This window comes from Myotis nattereri, assembly GCF_964212035.1.
Source record: "Myotis nattereri genome assembly, chromosome: 3".
Classification (NCBI taxonomy): domain Eukaryota; kingdom Metazoa; phylum Chordata; class Mammalia; order Chiroptera; family Vespertilionidae; genus Myotis; species Myotis nattereri.
This window is the reverse complement of record NC_138077.1, coordinates 183,304,204-183,321,025: the sequence shown is the minus strand read 5'-3', so window position 1 is coordinate 183,321,025 and position 16,822 is coordinate 183,304,204. Positions and strand designations below refer to the sequence as shown.

Here is a 16,822-nt window from a genome sequence, read left to right as displayed (position 1 = left end):
GGATATCTTATGACCGGCAAAGCCTAAAATATTTACTAACTGATTCTCCTTGAAGAAATGTTTGCCAACACCTGCTCTAGACCAATCAAGGCCACCTCTTGAGTTGAAAGTGGGGTTTATCTCATCCATTAGCCTGATCACTACAATAACTGCAAAGTGAAATGGATGGAAAGAAAACAATCCATGTCTACCATATTCCTCATCTGTTAAGTGGGTATGATCATCCTTGCTCTAAAGAAGGCTTTGGAATCAAGTGATGAAGTTTACACAAGTATTAGCAGAAGCAGAGGCAGACAACAGAATTAGTTAGCTTCAAGGATATGGGTCTAAGGCATAGCAAGATTTATATGCATACAGTCACCTGGGCTACCTCAGAGACCCACGCATCAGCAGACTGACCTCAGCTACATCTGTAAATTCCCTCAGGTTTCTCCTATGTACCATGTTCTTGCAAGTGAGATACAGATAGTTTTATCAAGACAAGACATCTGAAAACATTAATTCACCCATCCATCCACTCATTCACTTAACAGGTATGCACTGAACACCTACTCCAGGTAAAAACTGTTGAAGGGATTCAGCAGTGAACACAATGGTCATGCTACAGTAAAGCTCCCAGTAGTTCAGCTTTGCCATGTCCATAGAAGGTCTGTCATTGGTTCTAGACCTATTTGGTGGGAAAATCCACAATAGATACCCTTTATCAGGGTATCTATAAACCAATTGCTGAGAGGTTTTTATTTTTTGGTTTTAATTTTACTTTTTTATTCTACTAAAATAATGAATTATATTGATTTGAAAGGTTTAAAACCAAGCTGACATCCCCAGGAATACACTTGACTTGGTCAAATGTCTCATCTTTTTCATAAAGGGCTATATTTGATTTGCTAAACTATTATTAAGGATATTTATATATGTACTCATAAGAGAGATTGGTCTTTTCTTAAGTGTGTTTGTGTGTGTTTAATCAGGGTAATATTAGCCACATAAAATGAATTGGGAAGTGTTGCCTACACTTCTATTTTTCGGAAGACTTGGTAGAGATTTCATATTATTTGTTCAATATTTGATGGAATTCACCAGTGGGACCATCTTGCCTAGAAGGTATTTGTGGTAGGGTTTTTAACTATAAAGTCAATTTCTTTATAGATATAAAACTATCTGTATGATCGTTTTTTCTTGCATAAGCTTTGGTAGTCTGTGTGTCCATAAAATTTTTGGATTTCATCTAATTTGTCAAATTTATTGATAGAAAGTAAGTCATAACATTTCCTTCTTTTATTATTTCTAATATCTGTACTTATATCCTCTTTTTCATTCCTGATATTGATAATGTGTATCTTCTCACCTTTTCTTTTACTGATGAGTCTAGCATGAGGTTTTCTGATTTATTGATTATTTTCAAAGAACCAGCATTAGGGGCAAAAGAATTATTCATCTGGTTACTGTGCACCACCACAGACTGAGTACACACCTGGGAATACATCCTAAGAAACTAGTGCAGTGGGGGTTGTGGGTAGTAGTTGGATACAAGACTGAATAAGAGAGATTTTATTAAATGGGGGTATTAACCTGTGACTGAGGACTTAGCATCCTGAAGAGACACCTGAAGCCAATTCTAACATGCGACTTTATGGTTCCTTTAGTCTTGAATACACACACACACACACACACACACACACACACACACTGGCCTGCAGGAAATGAGGAAAGATGCTAGAACTGCCTTGGCAAAGTATTAAAAAGGGCTAAGAGAATAATAATCTGGAGGGGCCTTGGTTGTTTGGCCAGTGTGTGGAATGTCACACTGGTCCACTCTATTTGTGACATCACAGTAAAGAAACCAGAAGAGCAGGAATGCCCAGTGTCTGAATGCCATGGTAAGCACATATGCTAGAGGACACCAGGGAGCCACAGTCAGTCAGTTGGCTTAGGTGCTCAGAAAAATGCTTTCCAAAAAGATTCTGGATAAGCAGCAATCAGGGAGGGAACAGCTAATGCTATAATCCTAATCCAGGTGAATATGGCATGTTTGAGAAATGGGAAGACCAATGTGTCTGGAGAATAGAGGACAGGGGACTGTGGTGAGAGTAGAGGTCTGAGAGGTGCTTAGGGGCCTCGTTATGTAAGGTTGTGGATGCCAAGCTAAGATGTGCACATTTCAATTGACCCATTTGAAACTTTTTTTGTTTGTTTGTTTAAGCGTGGTCAGGAAAAAATAATGGGCTCTCTGCAGGGGAATGAGGTCTCAGTCGGATCGCTGTAACAAAATTCCATAAACTGGGGCGCTTAGAAACAGATTCATTTCTCATAATTCCAGAGGCAGGGAAGTCAAAGATCAGGATGTTAGCATTTGGTGTCTGGTGAGCACTTTCTAGTGATAGCTGTGTCCTCACATGGTGGATAGAGACTAGGGAGCTCTGTGGGGTCTTTTTATAAGAGCACTAATCCCATTCATGGGGGCTCCACCCTCATGACCCAATCACCTCCCAAAGGCCCCACCTCCTAATCACATCCCATTGGGCATTAGGTTTCAACATATGAATTGGGGGAGCGGGGACAAACATTCAATCTGTAGCAGATGACATGACTTATGTTTTTGTTAAAAAAAAAAAAAAAAAAAAGCACTTTGGGCCCTAACCGGTTTGGCTCAGTGGATAGAGCGTCGGCCTGTGGACTGAAAGGTCCCAGGTTCGATTCCAGTCAAGGGCATGTACCGTGGTTGCGGGCACATCCCTAGTAGGAGGTGTGCAGGAGGCAGCTGATCAATGTTTCTAACTCTCTATCTCTCTCCCTTCCTCTCTGTAAAAAAATCAATAAAATATATATTTTTAATTAAAGCACTTTGGTTTCTGTGGAGAATGGACTACAGTGGAGTGGAGGTGAAAGCAGGTTCCTTAGGAAGGTTTTGCATTCACACAGGCTGGAGATGGTGATGGCTTGGCTCTAATGGAGATGGAGAGAGGTGGATGGATTTTGGGTGTATTTTGTAGGTCTATTAATGTATTAGAAATGAAGGATCAAAAAAGAGCCATCAGGAATAGCAACAAAACATTTGGCCTGAGAAACATTTTGCATAAATAAAAGGAGGATATTTGGGGCAGGGATTTTAAAAAATGTGGAAATCAAAATTCTGTTTAAGTTTGAGATGCCTGGTCATCCACAGACTATATAAATCTGAATTTCTGGGATGGTGTTAGGTCAGAGATGAGGATCTGGAATGATTGGCACAATTTGTGAGTTTTAAGTATTTTGAGTCTGGGAAACATTTAGAGAGTTAGGAGTAGCGTCTTGTTGTAAAAGTGCTTGGGCTTTAAATCCACTACCACTTACTAGTGATGTGGCTGACCCTGGGCACATCACCCTTGTGTCTCCAGCTCCTCATTTATAAAATGGGGACTATAGTACCTTCTTTCAGGGTTGCTGGGATAACTAATAATATATGTAAATCTGGCATTAGCAATAGTAGATGTTGGAGACACTGGCACCATCGTTTTACCTGGCGAAAGCCACTTGAATTATAGCCTTAGTATCTAGGAGTAAACATGCTAGCCCAGCCGTGGGCAAACTACGGCCTGCGGGCCGGATCTGGCCCGTTTGAAATGAATAAAACTAAAAAAAAAAAAAAAGAGCGTACCCTTTTATGTAATGATGTTTACTTTGAATTTATATTAGTTCACACAAACACTCCATCCATGCTTTTGTTCCGGCCCTCCCGTCCAGTTTAAGAACCCATTGTGGCCCTTGAGTCAAAAAGTTTGCCCACCCCTGTGCTAGCCCAATTCTTTGTTTAACTCATGATCCCTATACAAAAACAAAACAAAAAAAACCAAAAAAACAAAAAATACCTAGATAAAGCCTTATATAGTCCTGCACTAGGGTTGGGTTGGGTATAGAAGTCTTGGTGTAGGTTTCCGCTACAGAATGGTTCTGTGCTACTAATTCACATTTGTTTTCCAGGGTTTGGTGAAGCTGTAAAACATCTTCAGTGTTTGGAAGTCATGGCTTGAAGTCAGCCAGACCAGGGTTCAAATCTCCAGTTCGTCTTGACCTTATCCTTAAGTCTGAACTTCAGTCTGCGGGAGGGCTGCAGCAATACCGACTTCCCATGTGCAACCTCATTGGCATGAACAGCCCACATCAGCTCCTTCAGGGTCTGCATATTTAATACATATGTCAACTGGCATCTTTGTCATTTTTCCTTTAATGCGGCTCGTCAGGAGCTTAGCATTGAGGAGCCCTTGAGTTTGAAGCTCACGGAGCAGTTAAGCTCCCTCCTGGGAGAATCCAGACCTGGAGACTATCAGTGCATGGAGATGAGCAATTGTGCCTATTTGCTTCCCTCTTGCCAGAAAAATGGAATGTTCCGGATTTCATCAAGGACTTACACTGTATTTCAATGAGCTGTGTGCACATTGCATGATATGTAATTAATCTAGAAAACTACTCATCGAATAAACTCAGGGAACCAGCCACCTTCTATTAATTTCTTTTAGTTATCATCAGAAAAGCTCTGAATGTCTGCAGGCTGTGGCTCCTACCCACCTGATGGGAATGGTCAGTAAAACTGAACCAGCGATGGCCTTGCTGATCATCAAAGTGCTGACATGTCCATGCTGTCATCTCATGACAGTGCTTTGAGTCAGATATGGCAGACAGAATAATCCCCATTGATCCTGGAGCTCAGAGAGATGAAGTGGCTTGCCAAGGTCACAGGAAGATTTGTTTCTCTGCAAATCCAGGTCATTAAAGGTAAGGACTCTGGGGTTAGGTACATCTGCATTCAAATTCCAATTCTGACAGTTACTAGCTATGTGACTGACCCTAGAAGCCCTGGTCATTGCCCACTCTTATGCCCTTGCCCTCATCCATGCAGGGAATGCTGCCCAATCTCTGACTGCCGGCACTTGCATTTCTGTGGCCACCAGAGCCTGTTTGCCTCCTCCCCGCAGCAGTCCAGAAGTGATGGAGACTTAGGGTCCTTGGGAGCAGCCTCATCCAAGACTGATGGGAATTGGTGAAAAATACTAGCTCCCACACCCCTCATGTGGGATGATTCTGAGACATGAGTCCACTGGCTCCCCAGCTTCTGCACAGGACTAAGCTCAGGTTGTCTATGGTAGCAACTTGCTGAATAACAAATATTTCATTGGCTGCCCCACCTTCCTTGGCTCATTTTCTCATCTTCCTACTCTTTTCTTGAGAGCACTTCTTAAATAAAGACCTTGTACTGAGGTCCTTCTCCCAGGGTCTGATTCTTAGGGACCTAAATTAAGACAGTGAACTTTGACCAATCATTTAACTCCTCTCTGATGTTCAGTTTCCTAATTTGCAAAAATATGATCTGCATAGTACTTACCTCAGAGGCTTGTAGGAAAGTTTAAAGGACATATTTCATATGAAGAGTTTTGCAGTTCTGTTCATACCAGCAAAATGTATAATAGCAAACAATGGGAAATGACCAAAATGTTGAAGAGGGAAATGGGAAAATAAATTAGGTTTTCTCTGTATGGTAGAATATTATATAATCATTAAAATTAATGTTTTCAAAGAACATTCAATGACATGGAAAATTACACATGAAAATTATATACCACACAATCCAGCTGGGGAGCTCAGTGGGAGGAAATATGTAAAACTGTAAATATGAATTACCTCAATTTTTCTTAAAAATGTATCAAAAATACATTAAAAGTTATTCATCTCTTAATAGTGTGAGTTATTGTCTTTATACTTGTTTCTTTTTTTAAAATTTCGACAATTTCTAAACAGTTCATAATGAGGATAAAGGAAATGTTACTTAGAGAAATTGATCCTACCTTTAAGATTTCAACTATAATAATAAAAAAAGATGTCTAAAAATGTATAAAATCTCAAGCACTTTGTGTTTATTTTCCTTTTTTCTGGTCAAATGCACTGATTATTAGAAGGAAACTCAGCTTTCATGTAATGTCAAAGTGGACAGTCAGCAAGGGCATAGATCTGCAAAGGCCCGAGTGCCTAAATCTGAGGTCCTCAGATCCCAAGCTTCAGGCTACTCACCTCTTTCTTCACAACTTCAATTCAGCTGCACCTCTGGCTGCTATCTGTGCTTAATTCCAAGCTGGAGGGTCAATGTAAGACAACAGTCAACAGGCCTGGCACTGATGGCCCATTTGGCTCAGCTCACTTGATTCAGCTCTAGATCCATTTCTTTGGAGGATTCCATGACTTACCTGCCCCATGTTGATCACCCCTGTACATCAAAATCTATCTGCATCCAACCTCTTCCATACTTCACCCTACATTATTAGGTAAAAATTAGATGGGAAAAAGCCCATCTATCCATCCATATGCCCAACTGTCCGTCCATCCATCCATCCATCCATCCATCCATCCATCCATCCTTTCACTCAACAAATAATCAGTGGCTGTGCAACTCCATGCATGCACTGTTCTAGATTCTTGGGATGCAGAGTTGACTCAGACACTGTTCCTACTAAACTTCTCAGCATGGGACAGCAAAGACAAAGCACTCATGCCTCACCCGACCACCCTGTGTCCATGTGTAGCTGGCCCCAGGCTGCCTGCCTCACATTTCCTCTGCTCACCTGATTTTAGCACAGCCAGAGTGGACAGTTCCATGCACTTGGCCAGCATACCTTATCAGGTGGATCTCGACTGCCTCAGGGATCAGCCTTGCAGAGGAACAACCAGGAAGTGAAGGGGAATTTGTGCCCCAAAAGGTAACCCTCAACTGTCTTACTTTCCATGGGGAAACAACTCTAAGGCGTGTTTTTATACCATTTCTAACAAAGTCCCTAGAGGGATTGAGATCCCTTTCCTCTCAGAGGTGAGGGATCATTAACACACCCTTTACTGGATTTTCTCTCTGCTCTGTCTCACTTTTGACTCTCCCTTTACTTCTGCTTCTAGGTATCACCCTGACAAATAAGCTGCTTGCTCTCTGTTTCTTGTCCTACTCTTTGCTTTTGGAAGAACCCAAGCTAAGATCCATGGTGGGTATTCTGAATGAATGAATGGATGAATGAATGAATGAAGACTGATGATATTATAACAAGAGGAGAGAAGGACACAGTTAAAGCTGTATAAATGAGTACCTATCGGTGAAAGAAGACCCTATTACCTACCTCATTATTCATTTATGATGAGGAACCACAGCTTCTCAGTGTGCAGACCAGTGTGTTGGATTGACTGACTATCTTAGAAGTACTGAGCCTGAGTAATGTAGATGTAACTAATAATAAGAGTTATCCTCAAAGGGACACTTGCATTTGCTAGGGACTTTATTCACATCAGGTCATTTATTCTTCACTAACCTCCTGTGACCCAGGAATGAATTAATCCCATTTTATCAGTAAGGAAACTAAGGTTTATAGAGGTGGCTCAAGATCATGTGGTAGGAGAGCTGGATCTGTCATATAGCAGAATCCATACTCCTGTACCCACCTGTCCACATGAGTCTATTATGGCATCTCATCAGGAACCTAATTCTCCAGTTGTTTGGTAAGCAACTTAAAATGCACACCTTTGAAATCAGGGTGTGCCTTCTTCTCTCAGGGCCTAGGGCAGCCATAGCGGGTCTGTGCAGTGAAATCCTATATAATAAAAGGCTAATATGCAAATCAACCAAACAGTGGAACAGTTGCTATGATGTGCACTGACCCACCAGGGGGCAGATGCTCAACGCAGGAGCTGCCCCTGGTGGTCAGTGTGCTCCCACAGAGGGAATGCTGCTCAGCCAGAAGCCTGGCTCACGGCTAGTGAGTGCAGCGGTGGCAGGAGCCTCTCCCACCCCCAAGTCAATTAGACATCCCCCAAGGGCTCCCAGGCTGCGAGAGGGCACAGGCCGGGCTGAGAGACACCACCACCCCCAGTGCACGAATTTCATGCACTGGGCCTCTAGTATAATAAATAATTCATAAGTCTTTGTGTTACTGTTAACCAACACTTAAGATGAAACATTGTTTTATTTATTCTATCTGGCAGCTCAGGGGTGCTCCCTGGTGTCAACTACACAGTGATGTTAGTTATATCCACAGCACTGCACCTTCTGTATGCAAGGTTCACCATGTCACCCGCTGGTCTCATCTCTCCAGTGGTCTCTGGTTTAGCGTCAGGTCTGAGGACAGAGAGAATCCTTGGGAAGCCGGCACCAGTGTTGTTGAGCTGAGAATGAAACATTACTAACTAGACATCTTTCCCACAACATTAGGGTGTAGCAACCTGACATACTTTTCAAGGTAGATATGAGACCATTCTGCAGGGTAGGCAACTGGGTGGGGAGGGGTCCTAGGACCCCCAAATGGCACAACTGTAGGAGCCCTTAGTGATCACCTACTTAGACAGGCTTGTCTTATAGATGAACAAGCAGGCTTAGAGAGGGGGAGTGGCTTTTCTAAAGTTATATAAATGCTAGTAGATTGGGATTAAATTCCAGATATTTTTGCTCCCAGTTCAAACTCTTTCTAATGGGTCATTTTGAGTCCCTGTCCCTAGCCCTTATCCCACTCCTATTGTGTGGTTGTAGGATGGATGCTTGCAGAGAATGTTTGTTCCTTCTCCCCACTACACCCATTTCCTTGAAGTTCCTGAAGCCACCCTGTGAGTTAGGAAAATAATCATTCTTAAGTCCATCCTTAGGTGAGGAAATTGAAGTTCTAGGAGGGAAGATGACAGCAGCTAAATCAGGTTTACATTCGGGCCTCTGGGTTAACCCTCTTCCTAACAAACCACATGGCCGGCCTAAGGGTGATGAACAAATGAACAAAAGAAAGAATGAATGAATAGATAAATGAATGAACTTACTAAAGAACAAATTAAGGTAAGCAGGATGAATGAGGTTTAATTTTTGAAAGTCCCTATCTGTGTATTTGCATTTCAATACAGTGTCAAGCCCCCTGAAGCTGCTCTATGGACCAGAGCAATGAGGTATTTATTCACAATCATGTGCCCACCACTCTGACCACCGCCCAGTGCTCAGCCCAGTGGAGAGCAGGCCTTCAATGAGCCCTTCTAAACCTGAGCAGAAATAAACATGCTGAAACCATGGCATCTATCTCCCAGGAGCAGTATGGAAAGGTATCGGGATGTTAAAGAGAGCAGCTGCTCCCTTCATAACACCACACCACAGTTGTTGGTTTTACTTATAGTCCAAAAGGGTGTGAAGAAGGAGAGAGAGAAACAGGAACACAAAGAGATGCCGGAAAGAGATCTGAACATGAGGTCACCCGCTAACAGTCAGGAAAGGGGCTTTGGGTGAGCTGTCCACCAAGGGTCTGGCTGGATAGAATTAGCATCAGCCTCCACTGGGGCTGGGCAGGAGAGGTGGCCCTGACATCCCCCTGGGCACAGTCCAGGGAGGCTGGGCAGAGGGGTGACCCATTAATATGGATGAGATGTCAACAGAGAAGATAGAATTTCAAATGAAAATGTAACCTAGGACCTCTGACTAGGAGTTGAAGTGAAAACGTGCTTAGAATTGACAATGACCTGTCATCTAATACTGAGTGATGCACACACAAAAAGATTCACAACTATACACACTCATGCATTTTCATACTCAAATATAAAGAAGTTACAAAAGCCTCATACATAATACAACTAGACTAGTGCGCGCACACACATGCACACTCACACTCAGATCCACCACAGTCAATTATTTGTCACCCACCCCAGCCTCTCCTCATCCATCTCCCCGCTTTGTCTCTCTCCCATGGACGCTCTTAGCTTTAAAGTTTGACAACTTTGTATATGGGCCTGCAAGCTAGGTTTGCTCCACTTTGCCCAGGGGGTTGCCCTTGTTTGGAAACATCCAAAGGCAGAAAGAGAAGGAGGGAGGTCCTTCTCACAGAAATGTTCTGCTCAGAGCAGCCACCTCATTCCCTTCAGCTGTAGCATTAGCAATACGTGAAGACTCCCACAGAATGGTTACTCGCTGCCTGGCCTTTGCAGGGCCCTGGAACCTGAGTGGTGAGTAATACTGATTTTTGCCATCTCTAATTATCTTGCCCCCAAAACAATGCAAAGTTGAGTTGGGAAAACAAAGCTGATACCCAAGAAAAGTGAAATACCAAAGCCATTTCTAAGTTCCAAAATGAATGTTTAGATAAGAGTTCTCTTAAAAGCCCAGAGGAAAAGTTATTTGTGAGGGCTGGGAGGTCAGGGAAGACTTCCTGAAGGGGGGTCTTGAAGGATAGGCAGAAGCAGGGTTGCAGAGAGGAATGGGAAGCACTTAACAAACAAAAGATGTTTAATACACTTTGTTGGATGATCATGACAGGGCAATCCAGGTCAAAGGCAGGGAGGACCAAGTGGGGACCTTTAGGAGATCTCAGAACAAGAGGAGAAAATACTGGGAAATGCTTTTTTTTAAAAGTGCTTTCCCATTCATCCTCTCATTGTAGCCTCATAGTACTCTTGGGAGTAGGTTGCCTGGGGATGTCACCGTATCAAAGAGTAAGAAACTGAAAGCAGTTGAAGCTCTGGGGTAACTCCAGACAGGGCGAGATTTACTTAATGTCACAAGGCCAGGCAGTGTCCTTCACTGGTACCCAGCAGGGGGCGCTCTAGCCTCTCTTCTTGCCTGTCCACTTCCTTCTCAGGATAGAGCCACAAGCAGGTATAAAGGGTAGAATTTGCTACCAATTAGTGTTCTGAGGGGAGAGAAGGAGACAATTGTACAAAAAGGAAGGGTGAAGGGAGGAGGGACATACTGGGCCTCTACCTTGCTCTCACACACCCTTTATAAACAATGCTAGGGTCTTTTTTTGGCATCAGTCCAGAGGCTTAGAGACAGAACTGAAGGTCTGTTTAACCTCAAAAACTGCAATAGGCAAGCAGGAGCTCCCCCTCCCCCCACTCCCCCAGATTCTTGTTCTAAGGCCACAGCAGAGGCTGGGTCCCAGCCATGATGATATTGTTAGCTTGGTAGCAGCAGCAGCAGCAGCAGCAGCAGCAGCAGCAGGGGATCAATATCTAGTTTTTCCTATGCCTTTGAATAGGAGAGGGGCGCAGGATGGGCTGTATCCTTTTATGGCAATTCAATGGCACCCCTGAGGCTTGCCTAAGAGGACCCCAACTTATTTTCTTAAGTTGTAAGAAGAGTGCTGACCATAAAAATCTGGAATGATTTACGTTTGTTGAGCATCAATTCATACATCTACCAAATATGTACTGACCTAATTTACTATGTGCCAGGCATTGTATCCATTGCCTGCTTAATGTTCCCAACAGTCCCTTGGGTTGGTGCTGTCCTTCATCTCAGTGCTGAAACCCTTCCCCCTCTAACTTGAGATCATGGGTATAACCTGGTCCAGAAAAGCTAGGGGTTGCTGAGCAGGCCAAGGTCTCAGGAGGTCCACTCGAAACCCCTCCTCTCCTGGTCAGGCCTTTTCACTCTGCTTTTCCAATGTGGAGAAGCAGACAGGACTCCTGCAAAAACACCCTACAATTGGCCTTACACCCATGTATTTTTTCTGTTAAAGCAGCAATTTTTAACCTTTTTCATCTCGAGGCACACATAAACTAATTACTAAAATTCTGTGCACACCAAAAAATATACTTTTTGCTGATCTGACCCCCCCCAAAAAAATTAGGTATGATTTTGATTCATCCACACCAGACAGCTATTGGCTGTTGCCACTCTTTTGTTTGACAATCTAAGGGAAAAGGTGTGATTTCCACACCAGCTGGAAATCACTGGACTAAAAGAATGTTAAATGTTCATGGAATCCATATGCTGTAGTTTATAGACATTTAATGGCACTCATTTAGCATTAAAAAATATTTTTCATCTGCACAATTCATTCTCTGACATCAGTTATGTAACCTCCTGCCTCAGGTCATTTCAGAGTTACAGGCTAGAAGGCAATGCTGCAGAGCATCCAGCATCCCCCTAGAGAAGAGTCTCCCATTTCCTCCATGACAAATGTTTATTCAGACTCTGCTTGCATACCTCTGGTGATGGGGAGCTCACTGTTTCCACAGGAGCCCATCCAATGATTGACAACTCTCTTCACTAGGAAGTTTTCCTGATTTGGACCTGGAATCGGTCTTACTGAGAATACTTCCCTGGATGTGGTCTTTATATTTGACAACACAGAAAAAGTTTGCTTCTTTTGGACAAAAATAATGCCCAAAATACAGATTGTGATTTTGCCTTCCTACTTCTACTCCCTCTTAGGTTTTGTCTCAAGGACAAATAGCTCCAGTCTCCTCTTCAATTTCTAACGGGAAATGATTTACAGACAACTGGTTGTATTATCCTGGTTGTATTATCAGTAGCATAGCTACCATCTATTGAGCACCTTTTCTGTCATTTCCCATACCCAAATTCTTTGAACCTACATAACTACTATAATGAGATAGACATTACTATTACCATCCTATAGGTGAGAAAACCAAGATTCAGAAAGGTTCAATAACATACCCAAGGTCATCCAGATATTAAGAGACAGAACCAGGGTCAGGAAGCAGAATTAAAACCCAGAGTTGCCTGTCTCCATGTGTTTTGCTTGTAAACTATGAACATATTCGCTGCTTTTGAGGCCTGTGATTCAATTATCAAAGCAATTTTTTAAAAGCGGAGCCTAAATCTAGTCACAACATATAGAAACAGTCTGACCAGGGAAAAATAGATCTGGACTATCACCTCCGTTACTTTATGCAATCTGCCTCTATTTATGCTGCCTCAAGAGAAGCTATCCTTTCCGAAAGGCCTGCCACCCTATTGCCTCATGTTGAGCTGGTTGCAGTCAACTAAATCCCCAGGACTCTGACATGGCAACTGCCAGGAAAGTTAAGTTTCAACCGTTCTTCCTATCTTGGTTATAGAGTCCCTGACAACTTAGTGAGGTTGGCTGGTTGGATCTCAAAGGAGTGAGAGACCTAAAGGGAAAGGTGCCAAGAACACTCAGGGGGACAGAAGAGCTGCATCGACCACTTTATTTGTGTTCCTCTGGGCAACAAGCACCCTGGGGAGAAGCTGTATACACAACACAACATTTGTAGCCAGCGAACATATGGTTCTTTGTTATAATTTCTGAAAACCAATAAGCAAAGGGAGAACACGCTTTGCTCTTCGTTTTTGCATCAAACTTAGAAAATCTTCAACCCAAAGCAAAAAAATGCTTCACTGGAGCTTTGTGCTAAAGGCCCTATCTCCCTGGAGCCTGCCTTCCTCTCCCTACCTCCTAATCCTCATTTCCAGGAGGTCACTTTAATTAGCAGGCTGTCGCGGTGACTCAGCCTGCTGCTTCCCGACAGGGGAGGGAGCAGACTCTCCTGGACCCATTCATCATACAAAGGCACTTGACTCTTTAGAAAAATGCACAACATTAAGCTTGCCCCACCTTGGGAATTGCTGCTGCTGTTGTTTTATTTTATCATCCCCACCTGCCTGGGAGCGCATCTTTTTGTCTTTTGTATCTCCCCTACCTGGCCATCAGCCTTCCCCCCTGTCAGACTATCAATGCCTGCCTCTTCGGTGGCCAGGCTGGCTCTGTGACACCAGAATCTGGAGATTGAGTGATCAATACTTTTTTTGTCTTTGGAGCTAAATTCTCAATGAAACCACCCAGGCCATTGGGAAATAGCTCTTGGAATAGTTTTCTGACGTTAAATGCTGGGATTTGGGGGAGTCAGGGAGCACGCAACTCATGCATAAAGTGACCGAACGTCTGAGACCACTGTAATTTCGAAAACTCTGTCCCATTGTTCCCAGCAGTGCAGGTGTCTCTGGGTTGCATGTGTTGTTGATGTTGCTTTGGATCAGCAGATATGGGCACAGCTTTTCTAAAACTATAAACAACCAGAGCTTATTTTAAAAGGTAACCATCTGGCCCTAACCAGTTTGGCTCAGTGGGTAGAGCATCAGCCTATGGACTCAAGGGTCCCAGGTTCAATTCCGGTCAAGGGCATGTACCTTAGTTGTGGGTACATCCCCAGAAGGGAATGTGCAGGAGGCAGCTGATTGATGTTTCTCTCTCATCGATGTTTCTAACTCTCTATCCCTCTCCCTTCCTCTCTGTAAAAAATCAATAAAATATATTAAAAATAAAAATAAATAAAAGGTAACCATCTATAGTAACTGTACAACTTCAACAGGGAAAGGGCTGGAGAGCACGGACTTCTGACCAACCTCTCAAAGGGATGTGCAGGTTTTCCTCTTCCCGTGAGCATCTCTATGTGGTGGGAAAGGGCATCTGTACTCGCCTGGTTTGCATCTCCTATTTTGTTCCTGAGCTGTAAGCTGAAGCCTTACAATTGATTTTCCATTGGTAAAAGGGAAAATCAATGATGAAATTTCTCATTTTCCTCCCTTCCTCTTCACTAGCTTATTCCTTATCCCACAGCCCTTCTCTTGGAAACTAGAAGGTGATTAATGTTATGCCCCAGCAGAAAATGCATGCTCCACAAGACCTCCCAGGACTTCATGTCCTTAAAACGAGTCTGAAGGGTCTTTGTGGTTCACTGAGCTCTTCTTGTCCCCTTTGCTGATGGGATAGCTGCTGGTCGGGCCCCGCCGGAGTGGGTACTTGTAGGGAGGGGGTCTTTCTTTCCTGCAAAGGGGGAGATGACAGAAAGAGAGAAGAAGGAAAGCACATATACACACTGTATGAAATCATTTGTGTGCATGTCTATCTCCCCCACTGGATTGGGACCGCCTAGGAACAGTGGCCTTGTCTTGTCCTGGGAACCCACCTCAGGGCCTGGTTCAAAGCAAGCACAGTGGTTCCATGAATAGTGGTTGGATGGATGGATGAATGGATGGATGGATGGATGGATGGATGGATGGATGGATAGGTGGATGGATGGATATATTACATCATTCTGGTTCTGGAAGAAACCTAACTTCTTATAGCTCAACTCTTCCATGTTTCCACCTTGATTCTACCTCATTCTACCCATTCACGATAAGATGGGGGTGGACACATAGAAGGCTTATGGCTTGAGAGAGCCTAGGACCCATTCCCTTCACAAGCATCTGGGCTCCACAGCCCTCTTTATATTTCTCAGTACAGCCCAATTATGGAATTTCAGGATGGGTCTGTCTCCCCACAGTCTGGGGGCTTTTATAAGTCAGAGATGTGTCTGGTTCATCACTGTGTCACAGCAGCCAGTAGCCAGCAGGCAGCACTCAATGCAATATCCTTAACACCACTTTTCAGTAACCATACACTGTCTGGTTGGCTCACACACTAGACTATGGGCTCCTTGTTGTCAGGGACCAAGTTGTATTCACTTTTTCATTTTCCCTCACGCAGGGCCTTATGTTGTGACTGATAAGTTGGTGTGCCATTCATTCATGCTTTGGACTAAGATTGATTCCCAGTGGAAAGAGTGGGCTTCAGAGCCAGAAAGAACTCAACTGAATTCCTAGGACAGCTGTATATGAGAGGTGTAACCTTGTAAAGTTATTTAACTTCTCTGAGCTTTATTTGTAAAATGGGGATAAAATAGTCCAACCCTGTAGGGGCATCATGACTTTAGATAAAATAACATGAGTAAACGCACCTAGTATCATTCCTTGCCAATTGTAATTTACAAAGGCAGGGTGCTGGGTACTAGGTATGGTCCCAAAATGAATCAGTCATTGATGCTGTTCTCAGGCTGCATAAGTTTAGTAAAGGAGAAAACTGAACAAAATAACTACACAGAATAATAAAGAACTATAATGCATGGCAGGAAGTGGTAAATGGCATGAAGAGGGCAATCTCTTATTCTGTCTGGATTAGAACTGAGGAAGTGACTTCCTGTAGTCCCCTACGCTCTGACCTTGGAAGAGCCATTTCCTTCATTGTTGATGACTGAGGAGTAAGGTAAAGACAATAGGAGGCAGCACACAAAAGGGACATCGTGCATCTGACCATCTATGTCTTCATCCGTATTGTGAGGAGGGGTCCTGGATGATTGCTAAAGTCCCCGACTGTCAGCCCCATTCCATTAGTCTGGCACAATGCAACATGCAAGAAAAAAGTGGTAAAGGATCAAAATAATTTCATTCAGGCTGAGAGAGGACCTGAGAGAGAGAACCCCCAAATTAACTTGAAGAAAATGAGATTCTAAGAGTTCTTTTGAGTTTTATAAAGCTTTAAAATTTTAAGAACTTTAACCAGTCAAGAATGACTTCTAAAAAGAACTGAGTACTTTTCTCGAGAGGTGAGCCCCTCCAAGACAGGGTCATACCTTAATCATTTATACATTCAGCTTCATCCTTTCCCCAGGGTCCTTGCATAAAGTGTTGTTTTCCTAAGTGGATGACTAAGTGAACGAATGAATGTATACAAAAATGCACACTCAGTACAGTCTAGACACTGTGGGAGCACAGAGAAGAAATAAATGTAATCCTCCCCCAGGATGGGGGGGGCACAAAGAGCCCCATGACTGGTGAATAATCTGAGACTGACTATGAGTCAGAGTACATTGTCATGCAGCTGGGGCTCAAAGATAGTGACTCACAACATGGTTTAACTGGGGCCCTGAGAAATCATCCAACTCAACCAGAGAAGGCCAGGATCGTGCCCTAGGCTATGAAGAGCCTGTTGGAAATCTGGGACTGCAAACTAGAAACCAGAGGAGATGGAAGCATTTGTTGACCATCTATTGGCTGCTAGGCACTGTACCAAGCTTGTATCTAATCTTTAAAACCATCTTAAGAGGTCATTATTATTACCCCAACTTTATTGATAAGTAGACAAAGGTTTTAAGAGGTCCCACAGCTACAATGAGCCTGAGAGAATTTGAACCCTCACTTTCCAGCTGGAACTTAGCTGGACCTCAGTCTAGCTTTAGAATCATAAAAGTCTAGGATCAGATCCTG

The 16,822-nt window shown here is 43.3% G+C and overlaps 1 protein-coding gene across 1 annotated transcript in view; it reads right to left on the bottom strand.

The window, feature by feature from the left end:
* Nucleotides 1-12,932: 12,932 nt before the first annotated feature.
* AGBL4 (AGBL carboxypeptidase 4) overlaps nt 12,933-16,822 on the bottom strand; it is a 999,231-nt gene continuing 995,341 nt past the window's right edge. Inside the window, exon 13 of the mRNA XM_081087168.1 lies at nt 12,933-14,561. Within this exon, the coding sequence (XP_080943294.1) occupies nt 14,441-14,561 (121 nt within the window). The 3' untranslated portion in view covers nt 12,933-14,440. The remainder of the gene's footprint in view (nt 14,562-16,822) is intronic.